Source organism: Caretta caretta, chromosome 18 (assembly GCF_965140235.1).
Source record: "Caretta caretta isolate rCarCar2 chromosome 18, rCarCar1.hap1, whole genome shotgun sequence".
NCBI classification, from domain to species: domain Eukaryota; kingdom Metazoa; phylum Chordata; order Testudines; family Cheloniidae; genus Caretta; species Caretta caretta.
The window spans coordinates 17449507-17470786 of NC_134223.1; the positions used below are offsets into that span (position 1 = coordinate 17449507).

General features: G+C 38.1%; 1 protein-coding gene across 2 annotated transcripts in view; it reads right to left on the reverse strand.

The window, feature by feature from the left end:
- Positions 1-1881: 1881 nt before the first annotated feature.
- The window catches only part of NADK (NAD kinase), a 48038-nt gene continuing 28639 nt past the window's right edge, over positions 1882-21280 (reverse strand). Inside the window, exons 3-12 of one of the 2 annotated variants that reach the window (XM_048824751.2) lie at positions 20156-20239; positions 14473-14602; positions 13809-13917; positions 13476-13561; positions 13038-13140; positions 11309-11463; positions 9100-9199; positions 8041-8198; positions 6679-6761; positions 1882-4621 (exon numbers count right to left, since the gene is read on the reverse strand). In XM_048824751.2, the coding sequence (XP_048680708.1) occupies positions 4477-4621; positions 6679-6761; positions 8041-8198; positions 9100-9199; positions 11309-11463; positions 13038-13140; positions 13476-13561; positions 13809-13917; positions 14473-14602; positions 20156-20239 (1153 nt within the window). In that variant the 3' untranslated portion in view covers positions 1882-4476. Of the gene's footprint in view, positions 4622-6678; positions 6762-8040; positions 8199-9099; positions 9200-11308; positions 11464-13037; positions 13141-13475; positions 13562-13808; positions 13918-14472; positions 14603-17152; positions 17857-20155; positions 20240-21280 lie in introns of those variants that run through there. The other variant, XM_048824752.2, reaches the window with a different exon arrangement.

Below are 21280 nucleotides of genomic sequence, written 5' to 3' on the forward strand. Positions count from 1 at the left end.
CTAAGGGTTTTTTTTTTAAAAGCACTTAAAACCCCGTAATTTAAAACTGGAAACATTACTTGGAACACTCACTTTGACAGGAGACAGAAAGAGAGAGCTTGTGACCCATATGTAAACAACTGTGGGAGTCATCCTGTCAGGTGATGTCAGGAGTCATCCAGCAAGGTGAGTTCAGCCAAATGAGTCCCCTGATGGGGCAATGATATTCCTCCACAGTAGAGGCAAGAAAAGAAATCACCGTCATGTGAAAGTCTGGGTGTGGTTTTGGGCCGTGCTTTGGTTACAAATAGCAATGTTTCTCAATTAGTGAGACATCTCTCTGCAGTGAGGAAGTGAAAACCCTCCTGGCACATACTCTCAGGCATGTCAGCTCTAATGTGGATACACCATTCAAAAACGGCCATATTAACCAGGTTCAGCAAACACTAAATTTCCTTCACTGCTTGTCAATCCCCTTCATGTGGCTTGAGAATATGCACCAGCTGTTGCTTTGTTGGACAGATTACAGGCTAGGCTAGTCAAGAAATCCTGTAAAGATGCCTTAGACTCCCAAGCTAATCAAAGATTCCTTAAGTATTTATCTCTGGGTACAGGTCAGGATGAGCTGTATGGCATCAGAGCAGAATGTTCATTCATAAACTTCTTTGGGGTCAAATTTTGCATAGAAGGATTGTGTTTAGTATTCTTCCCAGTGTCTCAGAGGTTGTCCTTAATTTCACTAGTTCTTTATCCCCTTCTCTTGGATCCTTAAGAAATTCAGTGTAGCTATGTGAACACGATGCTTTTGTTTTAGCCTACACAGCGAATGCCAGAAGCTTATTTTGTACCTTTCCCTAAAGATTGGAAGTCTTTTCTCACGAGTGCACACATACTCAGTTTCCACCTCCATATACCAGTAACACTATAGAAGCTAGTGTTCAATATGTACCCTAAAACACACTGTACTTTTGAGAAATTACTGCATATCTATTTCTATGATCTAGAGACAGGTCAAATGCTGATGCATAAAGCCAACTTTTAAAAAAGTTTATTGAACGGTTTGAAAAATATTTGATGTTTCAGGAATATGTAACAAGTTTCCAAAGCATTAACATGAAACATTAGGATTTTTAAAACGTAAGTATACACTGGATTATACTGTGTTACATCAGTTTTAGTACTTCAGTAACTTGCATTTTCCTTTATTAAAAAAAAAAGTATCCTTTTGGATATCACCAACTCATTTTTCCTTTCAAAGGAGTAAATTACAAATCTTTAGGCCTTGCCTACATAGGAAAGGGTTTGAAGGTATAGTTATACCAGCAACCCACACGCTAGCAGAGATGCAACTTGTCTCAGTAAAAGAGGTCTTTTGCTGGTACAGCCTAAACCATTTCCACAGAGTAAGCTACACTGGCAAAAGGATGGTTTTTTTGCCAATATAACTGCATCTACACTAGGGCTTTTGCTAGAATAGCTGTATCAGTAAGGGGTGGCGGAAGAATCATGCCTCTAACTGACATAGCTATGTTACCAAAAACATTTCAGTATAGACCAGGTGTTAGTAACCTGCTTGTGTACGGCCAATTAGGAGAGACGGGTCTTGTAGTGGGGGAGGTGGGGCATTCTTAGAATTAGATAAATTCTTAAAGTATTAAAACACAAACTCACTGTTTGGGGTTTTTTGTTTAAGCAAAGCTGGTAAGAAAACAGGATTAAGTAGTTTGTCCAAAGTGAAAACTGAAGCATAAATCCACCAGGTTACTTTCTTCCCTGTAGTCATGGTTGTAGCTCTCTCTATTCAGCTGTGTAGCAATCCACAGATTTTTGTCATCAAGGTGGCTTTCATAGGCAAAACTATGAAGAAACTTCACTCAGAGCCAAATAATGCAACTGCCTGTGTATGTTAGATTAATTTTAATAAGAAACATAAGTCAAATTTAGAGGGAGTAGTTACATAGGGTTTTAGAGATTACATTTTATGAAATGTACACTGAAAATTGAAGTTCCATAATTTGCTACATGTAATGAATGATATTTACTATTATAAAAAAGCACAAATAAAAAAGGTGCTAAAATGCTAGATTTTAGCTTTTTTTTAAAAAAAAAAAAACAAGTTCTATATAAGCCTCATTTTTACTTATTTTGCCTTACCATCTTCTCAAATGGTTTATTTTTTCACTTCCTATCCAGCAAAGCCTTCTGTCCATTCTCATTCATTTTAGTATATTTATACACTAAATGTTAAAATTAAAGGCTCTACTCTGTTCCTTTTCCCAATTATTGCATTTTTAAATAGGGAAATGTATCTTTTTCCAAAACAAAATGTTTCTGTAGCTCAGAAAGTAAACAGCTATTCGAAAATTGAATACTCTGTCGGCTAAAAAACCCGTAAGCAACTTTAAGCAGTGATATAACCATTATACTGTAAATTCAAGTGAAAAACAAAGATCTAAAGGTTTCAGAGTGGTAGTCCTGTTAGTCTATATCACCAAAAAACCAAGGAGTACTTGTGGCACCTTAGAGATTAACATCTATTTGGGCATAAGCTTTCGTGGGCTAAAACCCACTTCATTGGATGCATGCAGTGGAAAATATATCTTCCTACTGCATTTTCCACTGCATGCATCCGATGAAGTGGGTTTTAGCTCACGAAAGCTTATGCCCAAAAAGGTCTAAAGCTGTCTGAACATACTCAAGGATGTCACAGATTTTGCTGGTCCAGACGGAATTCAACCAATATTCTAGATAACAAAACATTTACATACTTAACATGACTTTATATTAACACAATTTTAGCATGATTTACACTGTTACCAGAGTTTAAATCTGCTGCTTTATGCAGAGTGCTCTCACCTTGATTTGACAAAATTTAACAGACTGGGGCAACATGCAAAAAAAGAGACATTAGCCCATGAATCAGAGGACTGCAGGGTAGGTAGAACATGGGAATTAATACATCCCCCATTGTTACCCCTGACTGCACAAACATTAATAAGAGCAAGACAACTATGAAAGTTCAATAGAGCTTCTTTGCAATCCCCCACTTAATCAGTAAGAAACAGATTCCTCTGCAATAATATGCTGAAGACTTCAAGATTAGCAGAGAACATCCATCCCTTTTAATGGTCTATGCAGAGATACATGAAGATGCTAGGATTTGAACAATATGGTTATGAGAGACTGCACCACAGAGAACATAAATGTAAACATTATAACTGAGTTTGATTTTTAGTAAAAGTGATTTCAGTACAAACCCTTTTTTCAAACTACTTATTTTCATAAAAGCATGTACAATAAAATATGTACATAAACAGGTTAGAAACATTTGAAAGACTTATAAAAGTACATACAAGACTTAAAACATCTTGAAGTGTGCTGAAGGCACCATCGCTACTATGCTGGGAATGTGTCCTGTTTCTGATCAGCCTATCAAGGCAATATCCCTTTTCTCCTTACTCAAGAGCTCCATCCTGCAAGCAGCACACTTATCTTCAATGGGCGTGAAGACCATTCAGATCCTAATTTAGAATGTGAGACTAGTTAACGTAATTAGTGGTTCAAAAGAAAAACAATACAGCCATCCTAGAAGAGACTCTGCTGGTTGGGTCAACAACACTTGATGAAAATCTGTAGTTTACAACCTCAAATGCTGCTGCTTACTCCAGAGGTTAAAAAGAGAAAAGAAAAAATCCATACCATTTCTAAGGGTCACAAACATGCTGAAAAAGCAAGGAACTGCTCAGGCATAATTAGCTCATCAACAAAAAAGTATGCCACTTCACCAGTTTGTCCACGCAAGCAGTTGTCAATGCTGCCTATGGGGACCCTAAATGATGTCCATTCAAATGGGCAGAAAGAAAAAGGGTTCTCGATACTTACAAAACTATCTGTATTTCTGATAGTAAGTTGTATCTGTAGAGTAACTGTATAGTGGTTCTTTCCCCTAATTCTTGCTATATTTTTATGGAAAGGCAAAATATTTAATTAGTTCACCTGATGGGAAGACATTTTGACTACTATGCATTCATTTACGTTAACAAAGAGCATTTTAAAAAGAAAAATTCCTTTGAGTTTTAGATGAGAAGTCTTAACCACAGAATTACAAATCTACCAAATTAACTGGAATATTTTAATGCCATTTTTCTATTATGTATCTAGGTACAACCTAGAATACTACTCTGCAAATTACTCGTTACAATCGTGTTTGAGGTGGTTTGTAGATCTGTGTGTTGATATTGATTAAAAATACCAACCCATTATAAATAAATAAAAAAAAAAAGGCTAACAAATCAGATTCTAAATTCTTCCACTCCTATTCTCAGCAGAGAGGAAGCAACATGATAATTTCTGGTCATCAGCAGAGCAGACTGATATGAGGTACGTCACTATTTAAAAAATATATGTATTGGTCTATTCCCCCTAGGCTGAACAAACATTTTTATACAAGGGATACTGCCATTTTAAGTTCCCACGAGTCTCATTAGGTGGCGACATTCAAAATTCTTCTTCAACAGCAAAGTGATTTTGCTTCTTCCGAACATTCCAGTGTAAACACTCAGCCAGGCTTTCAAACCAGTCGCTCACAGGATCTCGGAAACAGATCGAAGGGAGGGGATAGCAAGAGGTAGTGATGCTAATACTGCAATACAGGAATACCCTCAGTTAGTAATAAGGGAGGATAAATAGTAGTAAGACTGTACATTTGTGGTTACAGAATCAAACTGTCCTGGATTCCCAGATTTATCTTTTTCTTTCTTTAAATACACCCTTGGGACACTGGCTACATCACTAAAAATTCAACCCTTTGGAGAATGGTCAGTTTCCAAAAAGTCTGGGGGTGGCAAAGATGGGGCACAGTGCCTAAACAATACAATGAGCAGAAACAACAAGGAGTCTAACGACACCTTAAAGACAAACAGATTTATTTGAGCATAAGCTTTTGTGGGTAAAACCCCACTTCTTCAGATGCATGGAGTGAAAATTACAGATGCAGACATAAATATACTGACACATGAAGAGAAGGGAGTTACTTCACAAGTGGAGAGCCAGTGTTGACAGGGCCAATTCGATCAGGGCGGGTCGGCAGCTTTGCCTCTCCTGGAATTGACACCTCCTCATCTATTATTGGGAGTGGACTACATCCACCCTGATTGAATTGGCCCTGTCAACACTGGTTCTCCACTTGCGAGGTAACTCCCTTCTCTTCATGTGTCAGTATATTTATGTCTGCATCTGTAATTTTCACTCCATGCATCTGAAGAAGTGGGGTTTTTACCCACAAAAGCTTATGCTCAAATAAATCTGTTTGTCTTTAAGGTGCCATCGGACTCCTTGTTGTTTTTCTGGATACAAACTAACACGGCTATTCCCTGATACTTGTCACAGTGAGCAGAGTGCTTTACAAATGTTGAGATCAAAGCTCTTGGGAGCAGAGGGTTCTAGGCCAATCTGCCTTGCCCACGACCCTCTCTCATCTTACTCCTTGCTGGGGTTTAACAACCTCACCTTTGGACCAACTCAAAATTTAACGTCTTAAAATATTAAACTGTCACCATGATCCTCAAATTTCAAAAATAAGGGCAGCAAATACTAAAGAGTCTAACTTTTCTACTTAAGGACCAATCACCAAATCTAAGATTGGGATCTCTGACTCTTGCTGTCCACCTAATCTGTCCATCCCCTCCATTCTTCAAGTGGTCAGGGCAATACAGAAGACTCCAAGTGCAAGATCCTGGCAATTTTCCAATTCCCTGCCTGCCCACAAATATGAAACAAAGGCAGCGTGTCACACAGCATGACTGGTCTATGAAGGAAAACACCACACTAAGCAGAAGACAATTTTGGGTTTCTTCTTAGCGTATCCTCTCTGGGCTCTCACACTTCATTGTATCTATAAAGAGGTTAAGTTCTTTCAGCTACAGCACTGTGTCTCATGAGTTGCAGAATCCTGTCACTAAACGTAGCAAGGGCCCATCAATGCATCTGCTGTTGTATAAGTTTATTTGAGCACAACAAAGGGATACATCTGCTCTTTTTGATGTTTTATCAGCCTTGCCAATGGCACAGGACACAAACATGGTCTTATCCTGAGAGGTACAGAGTACATGAAATTCACATTCCCTTCACTGTACTCAACAGGTCTCACGATCAGGACCGGTTTCAGAGTAACAGCCGTGTTAGTCTGTATTTGCAAAAAGAAAAGGAGTACTAGTGGCACCTTAGAGACTAACCAATTTATTTGAGCATAAGCTTTCGTGAGCTACAGCTCACTTCATCGGATGCATCCAATGAAGTGAGCTGTAGCTCACAAAAGCTTATGCTCAAATAAATTGGTTAGTCTCTAAGGTGCCACTAGTACTCCTTTTCTTTTTATGATCAGGACCATAACTTGAAGTCCACAGAATTCTTTAAGGACATGCATTAAGTAATGTTTGTATGATTTTTCCTGACACTTCATTGCTTTTAAAATTGACATTGCTTTTAAAATGTAATTGAAAAAAAATTATTTTCAAGTGAGAAAATGCCTGAAACAATATAGCATTTTTAATTCAGCTTGAAATTTAAGGGTCACGATGGTCTATCATAAAGGCTCCAATCATTTCCCTACTAACCCTAACCCAAGTTTGAAAGTGTGGCCGCAGATACTTGTGTCAATATTACAAAGGAAGATGATAACAGTCAAAGAAAAATCTTTACCTGTCTCCATGGCAGACTTCCTGTCTCTTCCTCCCATCAAATGAAACCCATGCTGTGTTCCTGGCATCTGGGGACAGCATGATCTGAGGAAGAGTAAAGCAGAAGACTTAAGACTGAAATAATTACAAGAGCTTTTGTAGCTAAAGGGCAAAGAGGAAGCACTCCCCTGAATATTACACTTTGTTATTACTCTTCAGTGATCTAACTGTTGTACTGAAATTTAGCTTCCTCTCCTGCCATTTTTTACTGAAAGGTTTGGCATATTATGGATAAAAGTTTAATATTTTATATACAATTTACTTCATATGCAGCATATATGTCCCCTTGTTATATATGTACATTGGAGCCTTTTCCTAATGATGGCAATAAGCTGATTTACCAAAGGCATCCCAGTTACAAAAGACCTGAGCTGATAAAGAAGTCAATACATGACCCAATTCAATGAGATGAGATTATGAAATTCTCTGCAGACAGAGTCTAATCTGCATTCTAGAATGATAATTTGAACTTTGATGCAGGGTGAATCTAAGGCTTGCAAATTTAAAAACAGTTTTTCTTTTAAATAAGACATGCCATAAAGTGATCAACTACCACCATAATAGCATCATCATCTACTGTGTAAATAATTGTGGGTTTATAGAGATGCCATTAATAAGTAACGAATCCATGAAGCAAAAATTTATCATTTCTTTAAACTCTACCCTGCACTCTCCTGGCCACATTTTCTGCCCCGCACCCCTCTAAGAAATAACCCAAGACTTCCATATTATAGATTACTATATAACTGAAACAGTTATATAAATTAATAAACACAAAACACCTGACATTCATTTTTTGAACTCAAAAATGTATTTGTGAAAACAAAATCCACTTTGTACTAAGACCTTGCCTGTCAAACTTTTCAGCAGAACTATATTATTTAAATCACAGCAGTAAAAGACAAAGAGAGTTTATAACAGATGTGCTGATACCACTTTCACTGCACACCCGTGAAAGCTGTGATACTACTTTTGACACCAGGTTCTGATCCTTCACTGCCTTTCACCTTGTGTAGTCATCTACATCTATGCAAAATGGATATAAAACACTTACTAATTAGAATGGTAGTGTATTTACACCCACTCTGCACAGGTACAGATGACTATATAATGTGCAAGTCAGTGGAGACTCATGGTCTAGAAGTTTATTCTTCTAAGCAAGTATATGTTGCTTCAAGAGTACTTTACAAAGTTCTACAGTATTCAGTAATGTTTTGCCATGGTGGATAATAATGAACACATTCTACCCCCTTGTTTTTTTTCCAGTTTCAATAGTTATCGCCACAAGTTTCTATCTTTAAAAAACGAAAGAACACAATTTAACCTTGAGCTCAACTCCTGCAGGAACAACAATGGGTCTGAAGGACAGTGAGTGAGGGCAGATTGGGGTGATCATTATTGCAGGAACATTTGGATGAATCATAGATGCTCCTGCTGCAGCCGCATAAGCCGTGCTACCAGTTGGTGTGGAGACAATCACTCCTGTGAAGGGAACAAAAGTTTTATAAATGTGGCTGCTTGGCTTGATGCTGTTATTTAAAAGGAGGCCAAGAAACAGGACTGTTGCACTCCCTCCATTTGAAAATACTTTAAAAAAAAAAGAGCTCTTTCCAACTTTAGTCATTAGCTGGATTTCTCCTCCACTCAACACAGGTATAGTAGAGACCGAAATTTTTAGCTAAATGCTTTAAAAGATTGCTTATAAAAAGTTAAATTGGTGAAATGGAAACGTCTAAACCACAAACTCACATTTCATATGACAGGAGTGGTAATAAACACATAACCAGGAGTCAGAGACATCTTTCCAAACCGAGCACTGACAGAGACTACACCTCTAAAGCCTTGGGCGAGTCAAACAGAACTACTGTGCCTCAGCTTGCACTTTTGTATAACACAGATCTATTTACTTTCCTTAGAGGGATAGGAGGATTCAATTTTTTGAAGAGCTTTGCAGGTGAAGTGCTAATATTAAATAAGTAGTGACTTCATTAAAAAATCTTAAGATTGCAGCAAACTCAGACATCCAACTCCAGGATCTTCCCAAACCGTTTTTTCCCCCCTTGCCTTTTGTCCCTAATTCCCCTACACAAACAAGTGGAGACTTGACACCAGGCCTCCACAAAATAAGATACAATCTGTAAGCCTCTTTTCTGCTTTCAGTGCTGCTCTATGGACTGCAACAATTGTTTAAATGAAACTTACCACTCCTCTGCAGACCTAGTTTTCAACAACCCAGGAGCAGAAGCCAAGGTCTTTGATTTCTACCTCATAAAACAATGCACCCTTTTTTTAAAAAGTAGGCGCAACCTAAGTAAGAGCTGATTAGCCTGTCCCAGTCTTAACAGTATGAGGTATAGGCTTTTTGATTATGAAACGGACTTACCGTCACCTTGCACTGTGGTTATGAGGTGTCCATTTAGAAAAACATCCACATTGGAAAGGTAGGAGGAAGGACCTCGATCCACTACAACTTCATTTAGGACCTGACATAATGTACAATACCACTAATTATTTCCCTGGAAGCATAATATTTGACAAGTGACTAGTTAAGTACGTCTCCCAGATCTTTGAAAGGTTAACCCCCACCCACCCACCCCATTACAATGTCAGTTTAGCTTAGTCCTGGAGTCACATACTTTTGTTTTAGATTATTTGGTGCAATGGATCAAAAATTAGCTAAAGGGCAAAGAGGAAGCACTCCTCTGAATATTACACTTTGTTATTACTCTTCAGTGATCTAACTGTTGTACTGAAATTTAGCTTCCTCTCCTGCCATTTTTTACTGAAAGGTTTGGCATATTATGGATAAAAGTTTAATATTTTATATACAATTTACTTCATATGCAGCATATACATCCCCTTGTTATATATGTACATTGGAGCCTTTTCCTAATGATGGCAATAAGATGATTTACCAAAGGCATCCCAGTTACAAAAGACCTGAGCTTGATAAAGAAGTCAATATATGACCCAATTCAATGAGATGAGATTATGAAATTCTCTGCAGACAGAGTCTAATCTGCATTCTAGAATGATACATTTGAACTTTGATGCAGGGTGAATCTAAGGCTTGCAAATTTAAAACAGTTTTTCTTTTAAATAAGAGATGCCATAAAGTGATCAACTACCACTATAACAGCATCATCATCTACTGTGTAGATAATTGTGGGTTTATAGAGATGCCATTAATAAGTAACAAATCCATGAAGCAAAAATTTATCACTTCTTTAAACTCCACACTGTACTCTCCTGACCACATTTTCTGCCCCACACTCCTCTAAGAAATAGCCCAAGACTTCTATATTATAGATTACTATATAACTGAAACAGTTATAAGAAAAGGAGTACTTGTGGCACCTTAGAGACTGAACCAATTTATTTGAGCATAAGCTTTCGTGAGCTACAGCTCACTTCATCGGATGCATACTGTGGAAAGTGTAAAAGATCTTTTTATACACACAAAGCATGAAAAAATACCTCCCCCCACCCCACTCTCCTGCTGGTAATACCTTATCTAAAGTGATCACTCTCCTTACAATGGGTATGATAATCAAGTTGGGCCATTTCCAGCACAAATCCAGGTTCCCCCCCCACAAACCCACTCTCCTGTTGATAATAGCTTATCTAAAGTGATCGCTCTGCTTACAATGGGTATGATAATCAAGGTAGGTCATTTCCAGCACAAATCCAGGGTTTAACAAGAACGTCTGGGGGTGGGGGGGGGAGGTGTAGGAAAAAACAAGGGGAAATAGGTTACTTTGTATAATGACTAAGCCACTCCCAGTCTCTATTCAAGCCTAAGTTAATTGTATCCAATTTGCAAATGAATTCCAATTCAACAGTCTCTCACTGGAGTCTGGTTTTGAAGTTTTTTTGTTGTAATATCGCAACTTTCATGTCTGTAATCGCGTGACCAGAGAGATTGAAGTGTTCTCTGACTGGTTTATGAATGTTATAATTCTTGACATCTGATTTGTGTCCCACAGTATGCATCCGATGAAGTGAACTGTAGCTCACGAAAGCTTATGCTCAAATAAATTGGTTAGTCTCTAAGGTGCCACAAGTACTCCTTTTCTTTTTGCGAATACAGACTAACACGGCTGTTACTCTGAAACCTGAAACAGTTATATAAATTAATAAACACAAAACACCTGACATTCATATTCTGAACTCAAAAATGTATTTGTGAAAACAAAATTCACTCTGTACTAAGCCAAAAGCCAGTTCTCATTGGCATTGATGGATTTTCCTTTTGCTTATATGAATCAGTGGGAGATTCAGTGGTAAAGATTACTATGAGTAATTTTTTTGTTTTGAAAAGGTAAGGAAACCTCTGGTGCAGATACAGAATATTACAGAAATTAAACACAATGAGGTTGCTTCTGCACACTCCACCCACCTTCCTTCATTATCCTTAGTAACCATTCTGGAAATTATGTGGAAGCAGATAGCATAGATGTTATAATACTGGGTTAATATCATTGGGTGTAGATACAGTATGCAAAAGAGAACTGGTGATTATCTCAAGTGAAGAGTGAATTATTTCTTAGTTCTTTTGCTTATTTCCTATTTTATGCTATTCAGACTCTGACCTGATATTGCATGATTTGCTTGCCCATTTCCATCTCTAGACTTGTAGAGATCACTCCATTTTCTTCAATACCATTTTGTATCAATGTCTTCTTCTCTCTGTGTTCCTTTACTACTTTCACTTTCAATCTGCTCCGGAGAACAAGCGCTGCATTGCCTATAAGAAAAAAATAAAACCACACACACTAGAGAGTGGCACCTACTACATTATCAGGAACTGCACCATTTGCACAGCAAGCTGGTAGCATTCACTGTGAAACGTTTTTCCCCATTTTTCAGTTGCTCATTTCTCAAGTTTCTTTTGCAGGAGAATTTTCCATCCTTTGTCTTAATTCAAAACAGAATTTTTTTTTTAAAGGAATGAGCAAAACTTGAGTCAAATTTGAGTAACACAAGCATAAAAACCCACTTTCCCACATACGTTGTAATGATAAATCTGAGAATTTACATGTACATAACCTAAAGCTGCTGAACCTAGCAACCTTGCATTTGGCTTGTTTGATAATCCTCAGGGAGACATAAGACAGACAAAAATGAAGACAATCAGTTCATTTTTAAAAAGGTATGAACTCTGAAAGACAACAATTTAGCAACATGAGAATCCTGTTAATATTTTTGGATGTCTTAATTTTGGGATGCAAGCTGAGCAGCTTTATTTCTCAGCGACCAGTGCCAGCAGCTTTTTTTCCTTTTCTTTTATTTCAAACACAACTTAAATACCAAGAACTACTGTAAATGCAACTTTCAGGTTGAGAAATCAAGCACTCAAGAGTCAAACTTCGAAAGTTAAGATTTCTCCTTCAGTGCTAAGGCACACAGCTCATGATTTTCTATTCCCATTTTCCATATTCGGTGTAAACTTGATTGGTTTACTATTTAACAACATATCAATAGGCCAGATTAGATTCACAACATAACGTTCAAGAAGGAACTTTAATTTTTGGGGAAAAAGTAAGTACTTGTGGTACCTTAGAGACTAACCAATTTATTTGAGCATAAGCTTTCGTGAGCTACAGCTCACTTCATCCGATGCATACTGTGGAAACTGCAGAAGGAGGTTTTTTTTTTTTGCGAATACAGACTAACACAGCTGTTACTCTGAAACCTTTCATTGTAAGGAGAGTGATCACTTTAGATAAGCTATTACCAGCAGGAGAGTGGGATGGGAGGAGGTATTGTTTCATGGTTTCTGTGTATATAATGTCTTCTGCAGTTTCCACAGTATGCATCCAATGAAGTGAGCTGTAGCTCACGAAAGCTTATGCTCAAATAAATTGGTTAGTCTCTAAGGTGCCACAAGTACTCCTTTTCTTTTTGTGAATACAGACTAACACGGCTGTTACTCTGAAACCTTTAACTTTTGGAGTTTTCTGACTTTTGGATGCTTGATTTCTTACCATTTTAACTTGGCATTGTTTACAAAAACTAAGAAGTTACATGTGGTGGGGTCATCTACTGTATGTCCATGCAATTAGATATAGGTTTTTGCATTTTATATTCAGATTGTGCAAAACATTAGTTCTATATTCTTTCCTTACACACCACAACCAAGCAAGGAGTGATTTCTGGACCATTCCAACTTTTCAAATCAGCGAGGAAAACGATATTGAAAGTTAAATATCTATTTATTTATGTATTATAGGACTCAGCTGAGTCCTACTTTAAAGAAAAACTAACAGGACAAATAAAGGATAACTCTCTAAAAAGCAGCAAAGACATCAGAAGGCTTACCTTCTATAACTTGAGTAACTTGGGACTGAAAGTTCTCGAAGTTAAAGGGGGTGAGAAATCCAAGAGATCCCAGATGAAAAGCCATAACTGGAGGTACGCTGCCCTGTCCATAAAAAGAAGAATTGGGAAGCTGTTAAATGTTGCACAAATCAAACATTTATGTTATTTCCATGATTTTTAATGTATAAGAGGTACCATATTACAGCCCAGTCTGTCTGCAAATATCTTAATTATGGGTTTTACTTCAGTTGTGCATAATAGTAAAAGACAAAGGTATAATTCACCTAAGTAGCTCTCATGCTTTTTGAATGAGAAGGAGAGACTTGGCAGGAGCAGAATAAAATAAACACAACTTGGCAGAAAACTTCAAGATTGTCTCTAACATAGAGGACTTGATTAGGGAAAGGACCTCTAATTACTATTCCCTATAGGACTCACCTGAAAAAGTGAAGAAGCATAAAGCAAGGTACCATCTCCTCCCAGGCATATGATAAAGTCTATCTGATTGGAGATATCATCATAATCTAGAGGATAACATTGAAAATAAAGGTTTAATTTACATAATGTGTCACAGGTTTCAATTTATGGAATAAATTTGGCGCAGCACACTGATGCTAATTTACATGTGTAAATGATTGACACTATCAAAATAGCTACATGGGTTTATCAAGGATAGGTTTCCATCAGACAATTCTGATTCATTTGAATGGATCACTAAGGAAACAGAATAAAAAGGCAGTAAACCTAGATTTTAAGAAATCATTTCTGTACCTTCTCTGAAAGTGCAAAATTTCTTCTTCACTGGTCCAAAATTATCATCATTAACTATGGCTGGGTCTTCTAGCACTTTTTTTTCTACATAAACTATCATGTTGTTCTCCTAAAAGAAGCATAATTATTTACTAAAAAAAAATCTGTTCATGAAATGACAAGCGCCTGAGCAATATTCTATTAGTTTACAATGATTTAAATTACATATGATTATGTAAAATATTACAAGACTGATTGCCTACTTCTGTATGTATGGTTACAATTCTGCAGCATTTAAGCATAACACTTATTGTCATATGAAGGCCACATAACGATTGAATTAATGAAACTAAACTTCGGAATTTTCATTACATGCCTGTGATATGGTAACACTGCTATGTTTTCTAATATTTTTTCTCAAGGCATAATCAAATGAATATTTTACCCTATTCATCTACGTTAAAGAAGCAGATTCCTTTAAGCTAAATTAAGCTGAGCTCTTATAGCAAGAGTAACTTGTTTTAAAAAGTTTACTAATTTATTATTTCTGTTGTTCTCTATATGTATTGACTTATTCATACAATTCTACGTACTCCTTCTGCAAGAAAGCTAATACATACAAGTTAAATATGAGATGGTTATACTGTAACTATGCAAAAAAGTAAACGCTCACAATTTGAATTACCTCAGTAAGATAGACACAGAGTTCTTTAAAAGGCTGTAGCAGACTGGCATCGCGAATCTTTTTGATAACAAGGACACTCTTTGGAGGTTTGTTCCATGTCAACCGCTGACTTGCTGGGTCCTGAATATGCCTGTGGAGGGAAATCAACAGTATAACTATTATATGTGGGAAAATGGATTGTAATTTCTTGACTATCAAGTTAACAGTCCCCTTTTAGTCAAAGTATACTGGACTGAAAGAGAGGTGAATAAATCATGAAAAACCTTAATATTATAGCTAAATTTAATCTAGTAAAGAGACCAGACTGGCTACAATGCAATGCCACACCAGCTTTCAGCAAATATGTAATTGCACTTTTCATTGAGAACATTCTGTTCAGTCTTTATTAAGAAAACGTTCTAAGTTTTAATCACGAGAGGTCCGGAAAGATGCAACTAAACAATTATACAGTGATTTATAATGAAAGCAGTTTTCTTGGAGCCAAACTGCACTGCTTTATACTGTATAGGGTTCTGACTAGATGGACCATTTTTCTGCCCCAATATAGCAATTCTTATTTCCCCACTAAGTTGACAGACTAAAGTAATATTAAGGTGCCTACTCCTACAGGTACAAACATGCTAGAGAAGTTTGAGAACATGGGTCCTTTGTTTCTGGTGGGAGCATAATGATAGCTACTAAAGCCCTTTCTTGAACTACCAGACCACTCCACTCAGGGTGTGTCTACACAGCAACTAGGTTCCCAGTGCTGGCCCGTGCCAGCTGACTTAGGCTAGGGTCGCAGGGCTGTTTCATAGCTGTGTAGACTTCTGGGCTTGACCTGCAGCCCAAGCTCTGGGAACCTCCTGCCTTGCAGATCCCAGAGCCAGGACTGCAACCTGAGCCCAGAAGTCTACACAGCCCTGCAGCCTGAGCCCTGTGAGTCCAAGTTGGTTGGCATGGGCCACCCACAGGTGTGTAGATGCTGTGTAGACATACCCTAACAGACTTCCAGCAACTGTGCTCCCCGTCTCTTGCATTAGGGGCCACTCCACTTGGACTATCAGAGTGGTGAAGCATTAAAATGAAAATCTGAGGAAGCAGTAACATGAAAGACTACCTATGCTTTTCTTCCAACACTATAATATTCAGCACGGGTCTATATCAATCTAAAGAACAGTAAACACAGTTTTAATCAATGAGACTCTCAATCTTAAATCATTAAAACCAAAACAAGTCAAGAATTGTAAAAGGGAAGTTTTAAATATTTCAGCTCTAGTCTGGGAAGTTACCTACGTAAACATTTTATATTTCCTCTTGGGAGATATTACAATAGTGCTATTCAGAAGGCATAACTAATTAGCTTAGCTAAACAGCTGTTCACTTGATTCTATTCCTACACAAAAACTTCACTAAGGTTCTTGCTGGATGAGAGTGCATATTTTCCTTAAAAAAAAAAAAAAATTTTACTGTCCAAGTCACTTTGTCAAACTCACTTCTAATTTTACAAAAAGAACCTTAGCCTCAGATCTAATCTAACAATTAGACTAATATAACTTTTTGTGGATTTTTTGGGAAGGAAAAAATCTGTAATGGAACCTCAGTTGCAACCCTAAATATGAAGCAACAACTGTGGCTCCATAATACATTTAGCTGATTTAGGGAACACATCTACATTCTGCTCTATTTCTTTAGCTAAAGCTAAGTAAATCATTTTACACTTGTCCTTAGCAGTTTATAAGCATCTCATCTTTTTCCATATGCTGTAGATGTAATCTAGGCAGAAAAGTGGATTAATGCAAATGCTGAACAAGCCAAATTTGCAAACATATTTGGAATAGCCATCTTTTGATAGAGGGTTAAAACAAACACAACTGTTTTATATCCCCTAGCATCTCCAAAATACATAGGGTCAAAGTTTCATGAAGCTATCCTGAATTGCGAGATAAAAGTTGAAAAGATCAGCTCCTATATCCAGAATTGCTTATACGTATATTGTATGTACATATGTAGCATTAACTACAGACTGTAGTGAAATACCGAAACACCAAGTACACAGTCACTGACAAACAGTACTGTAGTTTTTATATAGATGTAACAGAATGTAAAAGTGAGAACAGGGATCAGAACTCATTTACCCCATACCATCTACAAGGTCTTCAGTTTCCTCCATCCTTTTCTCCACTATATTTAATCCTATTAGATGTTTTAGTTTTGAAGACAAAGAATTGTGTTTCAAAGGTCATCACAAACTAATACACACTTCAAAATCTCCTCCAATTTCACCATCCAACTACTAACTGAACTGTTATTAAAAATAAATCCTGAAGGAGTAAGGAACTGAACAATGAAGAAAAGTCACAAGCAACACATTTGAGATTAATTTTGAATTGCTGCAAAAATAATTGCAAAGGGAAAAGGGATTCAAATTTTACAAGTCATTTTCAACATTAATGACCACGAAGGAAGCAGTGTTGTTTCTCCTCTACAAGTTTTCAGAAAGTAAATTAGAATATCCTATCTCTGTAACAAAGAAACAGGATAAAGACATTTCAACATAATCAGGCTGGTTCTCTGTCAGCTGTAAAAACTGCAGATTGTATCAGTACGATGTCACTTAGTAATCTGAGAACACATCGGAACTCATATGGACTTTATTCAAACAAACAAGACAAACAGCTTATTATTTCACTGTACTCACCATTTCCGTGCAGTTCTATTAAACGAGGGATCATGCATAACATGCTTAAAGATTTTCATGGCTTTCTTCAAAAGTTGTGCAAGTGCAATAAACAGAACTCCAGAAAAGGCCTTGACCTAATCATTTTTAACTGAACTGCTACCTTAAACAAATCATTTTTGTCTGAAGTTGATATCCAGGTGAACGTTTCAAATAGTCCTGATAAAATGTTTTTGCTGCTTCACAGAAAAATTCCTTATACAAGTGCTACAAAAAAAGTATTTAGACACATCCTAATGTCTTTCATTTGCAAAACCCCCTTTCAAAGAAGTTTAACTGAGACTAAAAGCTACCAAAAATATAGTATTTGACTTCATTAAAATTCATTCCATTCAGTCATTTCAATAGCTTTTTCACAAACAAACTCTTCAATTCTGTCAAACACTAGAACTAAAAAAGACTCAGATTTTGTGCTTTTATATAAAGTGCTGCCTTCGCACTCTAGTGTAGGATTTTCTGTTACATTCCTCTTGCAGAAAGTATTTTAAATGACAATCAGAAAAATAGCTGACTTTAAAAATACAATTCTTAAAAGCTGAAACTATCATTTACAGTTTAGATTTCTAAACAGCCTTTCACTCTGATGACCTGAGAATGTCCTTATCTCCCCAGCAATTCTGAACACTGCATGAGCTGTCTTTTTCTTGGCAATCAGAGCGCTCTTAGTACTGCCTACAGTCTCTGTACTGGACTAATCTTGACGTACTATCATTATATTGTACAGCTCTGGGTCAGCCCATGGGGAGGAGTATATTTGCCACAATCAGGTGGTGAAATACATGATGTAAGCAAAACTTTAAACAAATTACAGTCTGAGCCACAGACTCCTGCTGACAGAGGGCATAAGGAAGTTAAAGACCTGCCTGCAGATCACAATTTCCTCCACACCCTCACTGGAAAAATCACCAACACACTTTGAGGAAAAATTACTACTTTAAATGCACATTTAAAAATCCAGATCACTTTACTTTGGAGCCGCGATCGGCCGAACCTGCAGACGCGGCAGGTAAACAAACCGTCCTAGCCTGCCAGGGGCTTTCCCTGCACAAGCAGTGGAACAAGTCTGGGAACCACTGAATTACAGTAACAGTGCACCCACCAACTTATTTTAAAGAGGTGTTTACCAAGATAGTTAGTCCAAATTGGTATTTACCTTCTCTCTCATCCTACTCCTGTTTACCAAATTAGGAATGAATTCAGCGTCTTCTCAAGAGAAATAGGCATAATTTTTATGCTATGCAACCGATGTCCACTGGCCAAGACCACCTGAAGAATTGAAGTAATGCCTTATTTCTGCACTCACTTTACCAGCAGTGCATGAGGTAAGCAAAACTGCCAGGCTGAGCTGAGTTTCACCTACAGCAGGTGTCACACGCAAAGCTCAATTCGTGAACTGCAACTACAGTATTGTAACTCTAGCACTATCAGCTTGAAACTAAGCAGCACAGGGAAAGAAGCATTTACCACACCATGATACCAATTAGCAGTTTCTGCACTTCGCAATGCCTATGCAAATCTTTGTCTCTCCCCCCTCTTTAAATGGAGAAAAATGCCAGTTTATAGGTAGAGTAACACAAGAATCCCAACAGTAAGGAATAAAAGAAAGGATGCCGCTCACAAACAGGGAAGAAATGGTAAAAGAAGTAGAAGTGGGTGGCAACCTGGGCAGCAGTAACCATGAGATGGTCGAGTTCAGGATCCTGACAAAAGGAAGAAAAGAGAGCAGCAGAATACAGACCCTGGACTTCAGAAAAGCAGACTTTGATTCCCTCAGGGAACTGATGGGCAGGATCCTCTGGGAGGCTAATATGAGGGGGAAAGGAGTACAGGAGAACTGTCTGTATTTTAAAGAAGCTGGATTGAGGGCACAGGAACAAAACATCCCGATGTGCGGAAAGTATAGCAAATATGGCAGGCAACCAACTTGGCTTAACAGAGAAATCTTCGGTGAGCTTAAACACAAAAAGGAAGCTTACAAGAAGTGGAAACTTGGACAGATGACTAGGGAGGAGTATAAAAATATTGCTCGAGCATGCAGGTGTGTAATAAGGAAGGCCAAAGCACAATTAGAGTTTGCAGCTAGGAAGGGATGTGAAGGGTAACAAGAAGAATTTCTACAGGTATGTTAGCAACAAAAAGGTGATCAAGGGAAATGTGGGACCCTTACTGAATGGGGGAGGCAACCTAGTGACAAATGATGTGGATAAAGCTGAAGTACTCAATACTTTTTTGGCTTTGGTCTTCAGAGACAAGGTCAGCTCCCAGACTGCTGCACTGGGCAGCACAGTATGGGGAGGAGGTAAGCAGCCCTCAGTGGTGAAAGAACAGGTTACAGGCTATTTAGAAAAGCTGGACATACACAAGTCCATGGGTCCGCATCTAATGCATCCAAGGGTGCTGAGGGAGTTGTCTGATGTGATTACAGAGCTGGGAAGAAAGTGGTGTATTCCTAAAACACTTTGTTAAAGCAACCCCTAGAGAAATGTAACCCAGATAACTGGCTGCTGTCAGTAACAGCACAAGAAAAGCTAGTTAAACATAGGGGGTAGCAGAAATATGACTCTGAAATAATGCATAAATGTGATTTTTTAAGTTGACAAAAAAATATGAATCACAAACACAGATATAGGATGAGTAAACCAATGACTTTACAAGACTGTATTTATATGTTTTTCTAAATCACAAAGATTAAGCTAATAAGCACACTGATTTTACTGATTTTAGTCCAGTTCAATGTACACTATCTGTCCTCCTCACAAGATGTTTTTTCAGGGCTTGTGTGGTGCAAATGGTACATAGATTTTTGGCTGCATCAGACTCCACACAGGCACTTCTTAAGCTAACTGAAAAAATCTTTGTTTAAGCACTGGGTAAAATACAGTGGATATTGATTAAAAACACAGATCAAGATATTCTCCTGAATGTAGGATGAAAATACTGTGCATTTTAAAAAGAGGCACTTACATTATAGTTTTAGGGTTTTGCAGCATACATGCCTTTGGTCCAAATGTGGTCACTGGGCATGGTCCATGCAAGGAGCGTGTCCTCCTGAAAAATGAAACACATGTAAGGGAAAGCTGAAGTAGGAATGAATTATATTCATTATCCAAATTACCTGTTTCTTTGAAGTAGTTAATGCTAAAAAAGGAAAGGTGGGGGAAATTTCATTTCTAAAGTCTCAGTATGCAGCTGATCAGCAAGTCAACGTAATTCTGTACAAAAAACTGCACACACAAAGTTAAAATGCAGTTGCTGTTATCTACGGGGCTGCATTTGAGCACCATATGTTGTCTTCAGTGATTATTGCAGTTGAAGCATTAGTAGAAGCTCATCTAGACTGTGTATTGAATATTTCTACATAGCATATGACTACACTTCTAGTATCCTAGTACCAAATAGACTTAGGGGTATGTCTACACTACGGAATAAGGTCGAATTTATAGAAGGCGGTTTTTTAGAAATCGGTTTTATATATTCGAGTGTGTGTGTCCCCACAGAAAATGCTCTAAGTGCATTAACTCGGCGGAGTGCTTCCACAGTACCAAGGTTAGAGTCAACTTCCGGAGCATTGCACTGTGGATAGCTATCCCACAGTTCCCGCAGTCTCCGCTGCCCATTGGAATTCTGGGTTGAGATCCCAATGCTTGAAGGGGCTAAAACATTGTCGCGGGTGGTTGTGGGTACATATCGTCAGGCCCTCCTTCCCTCCCTCCCTCCATGAAAGCAAGGGCAGACAATCGTTTCACGCCTTTTTTCCTGAGTTACCTGTGCAGACGCCATACCATGGCAAGCATGGAGCCCGCTCAGGTAACCGTCACCCTATGTCTCCTGGGTGCTGGCAGACGCGGTACGGCATTGCTACACAGTAGTAGCAACCCATTGCCTTCTGGCAGCAGACGGTGCAGTACGACTGGTAGCCGTTCTCGTCGTGTCCGAGGTGCTCCTGGCCACGTCGGCTGGGAGCGCCTGGGCAGACATGGGCGCAGGGACTAAATTTGGAGTGACTTGACCAGGTCATTCTCTTTAGTCCTGCAGTCAGTCCTATTGAACCGTCTTATGGTGAACAGGCAGGCGATACGGATTGCTAGC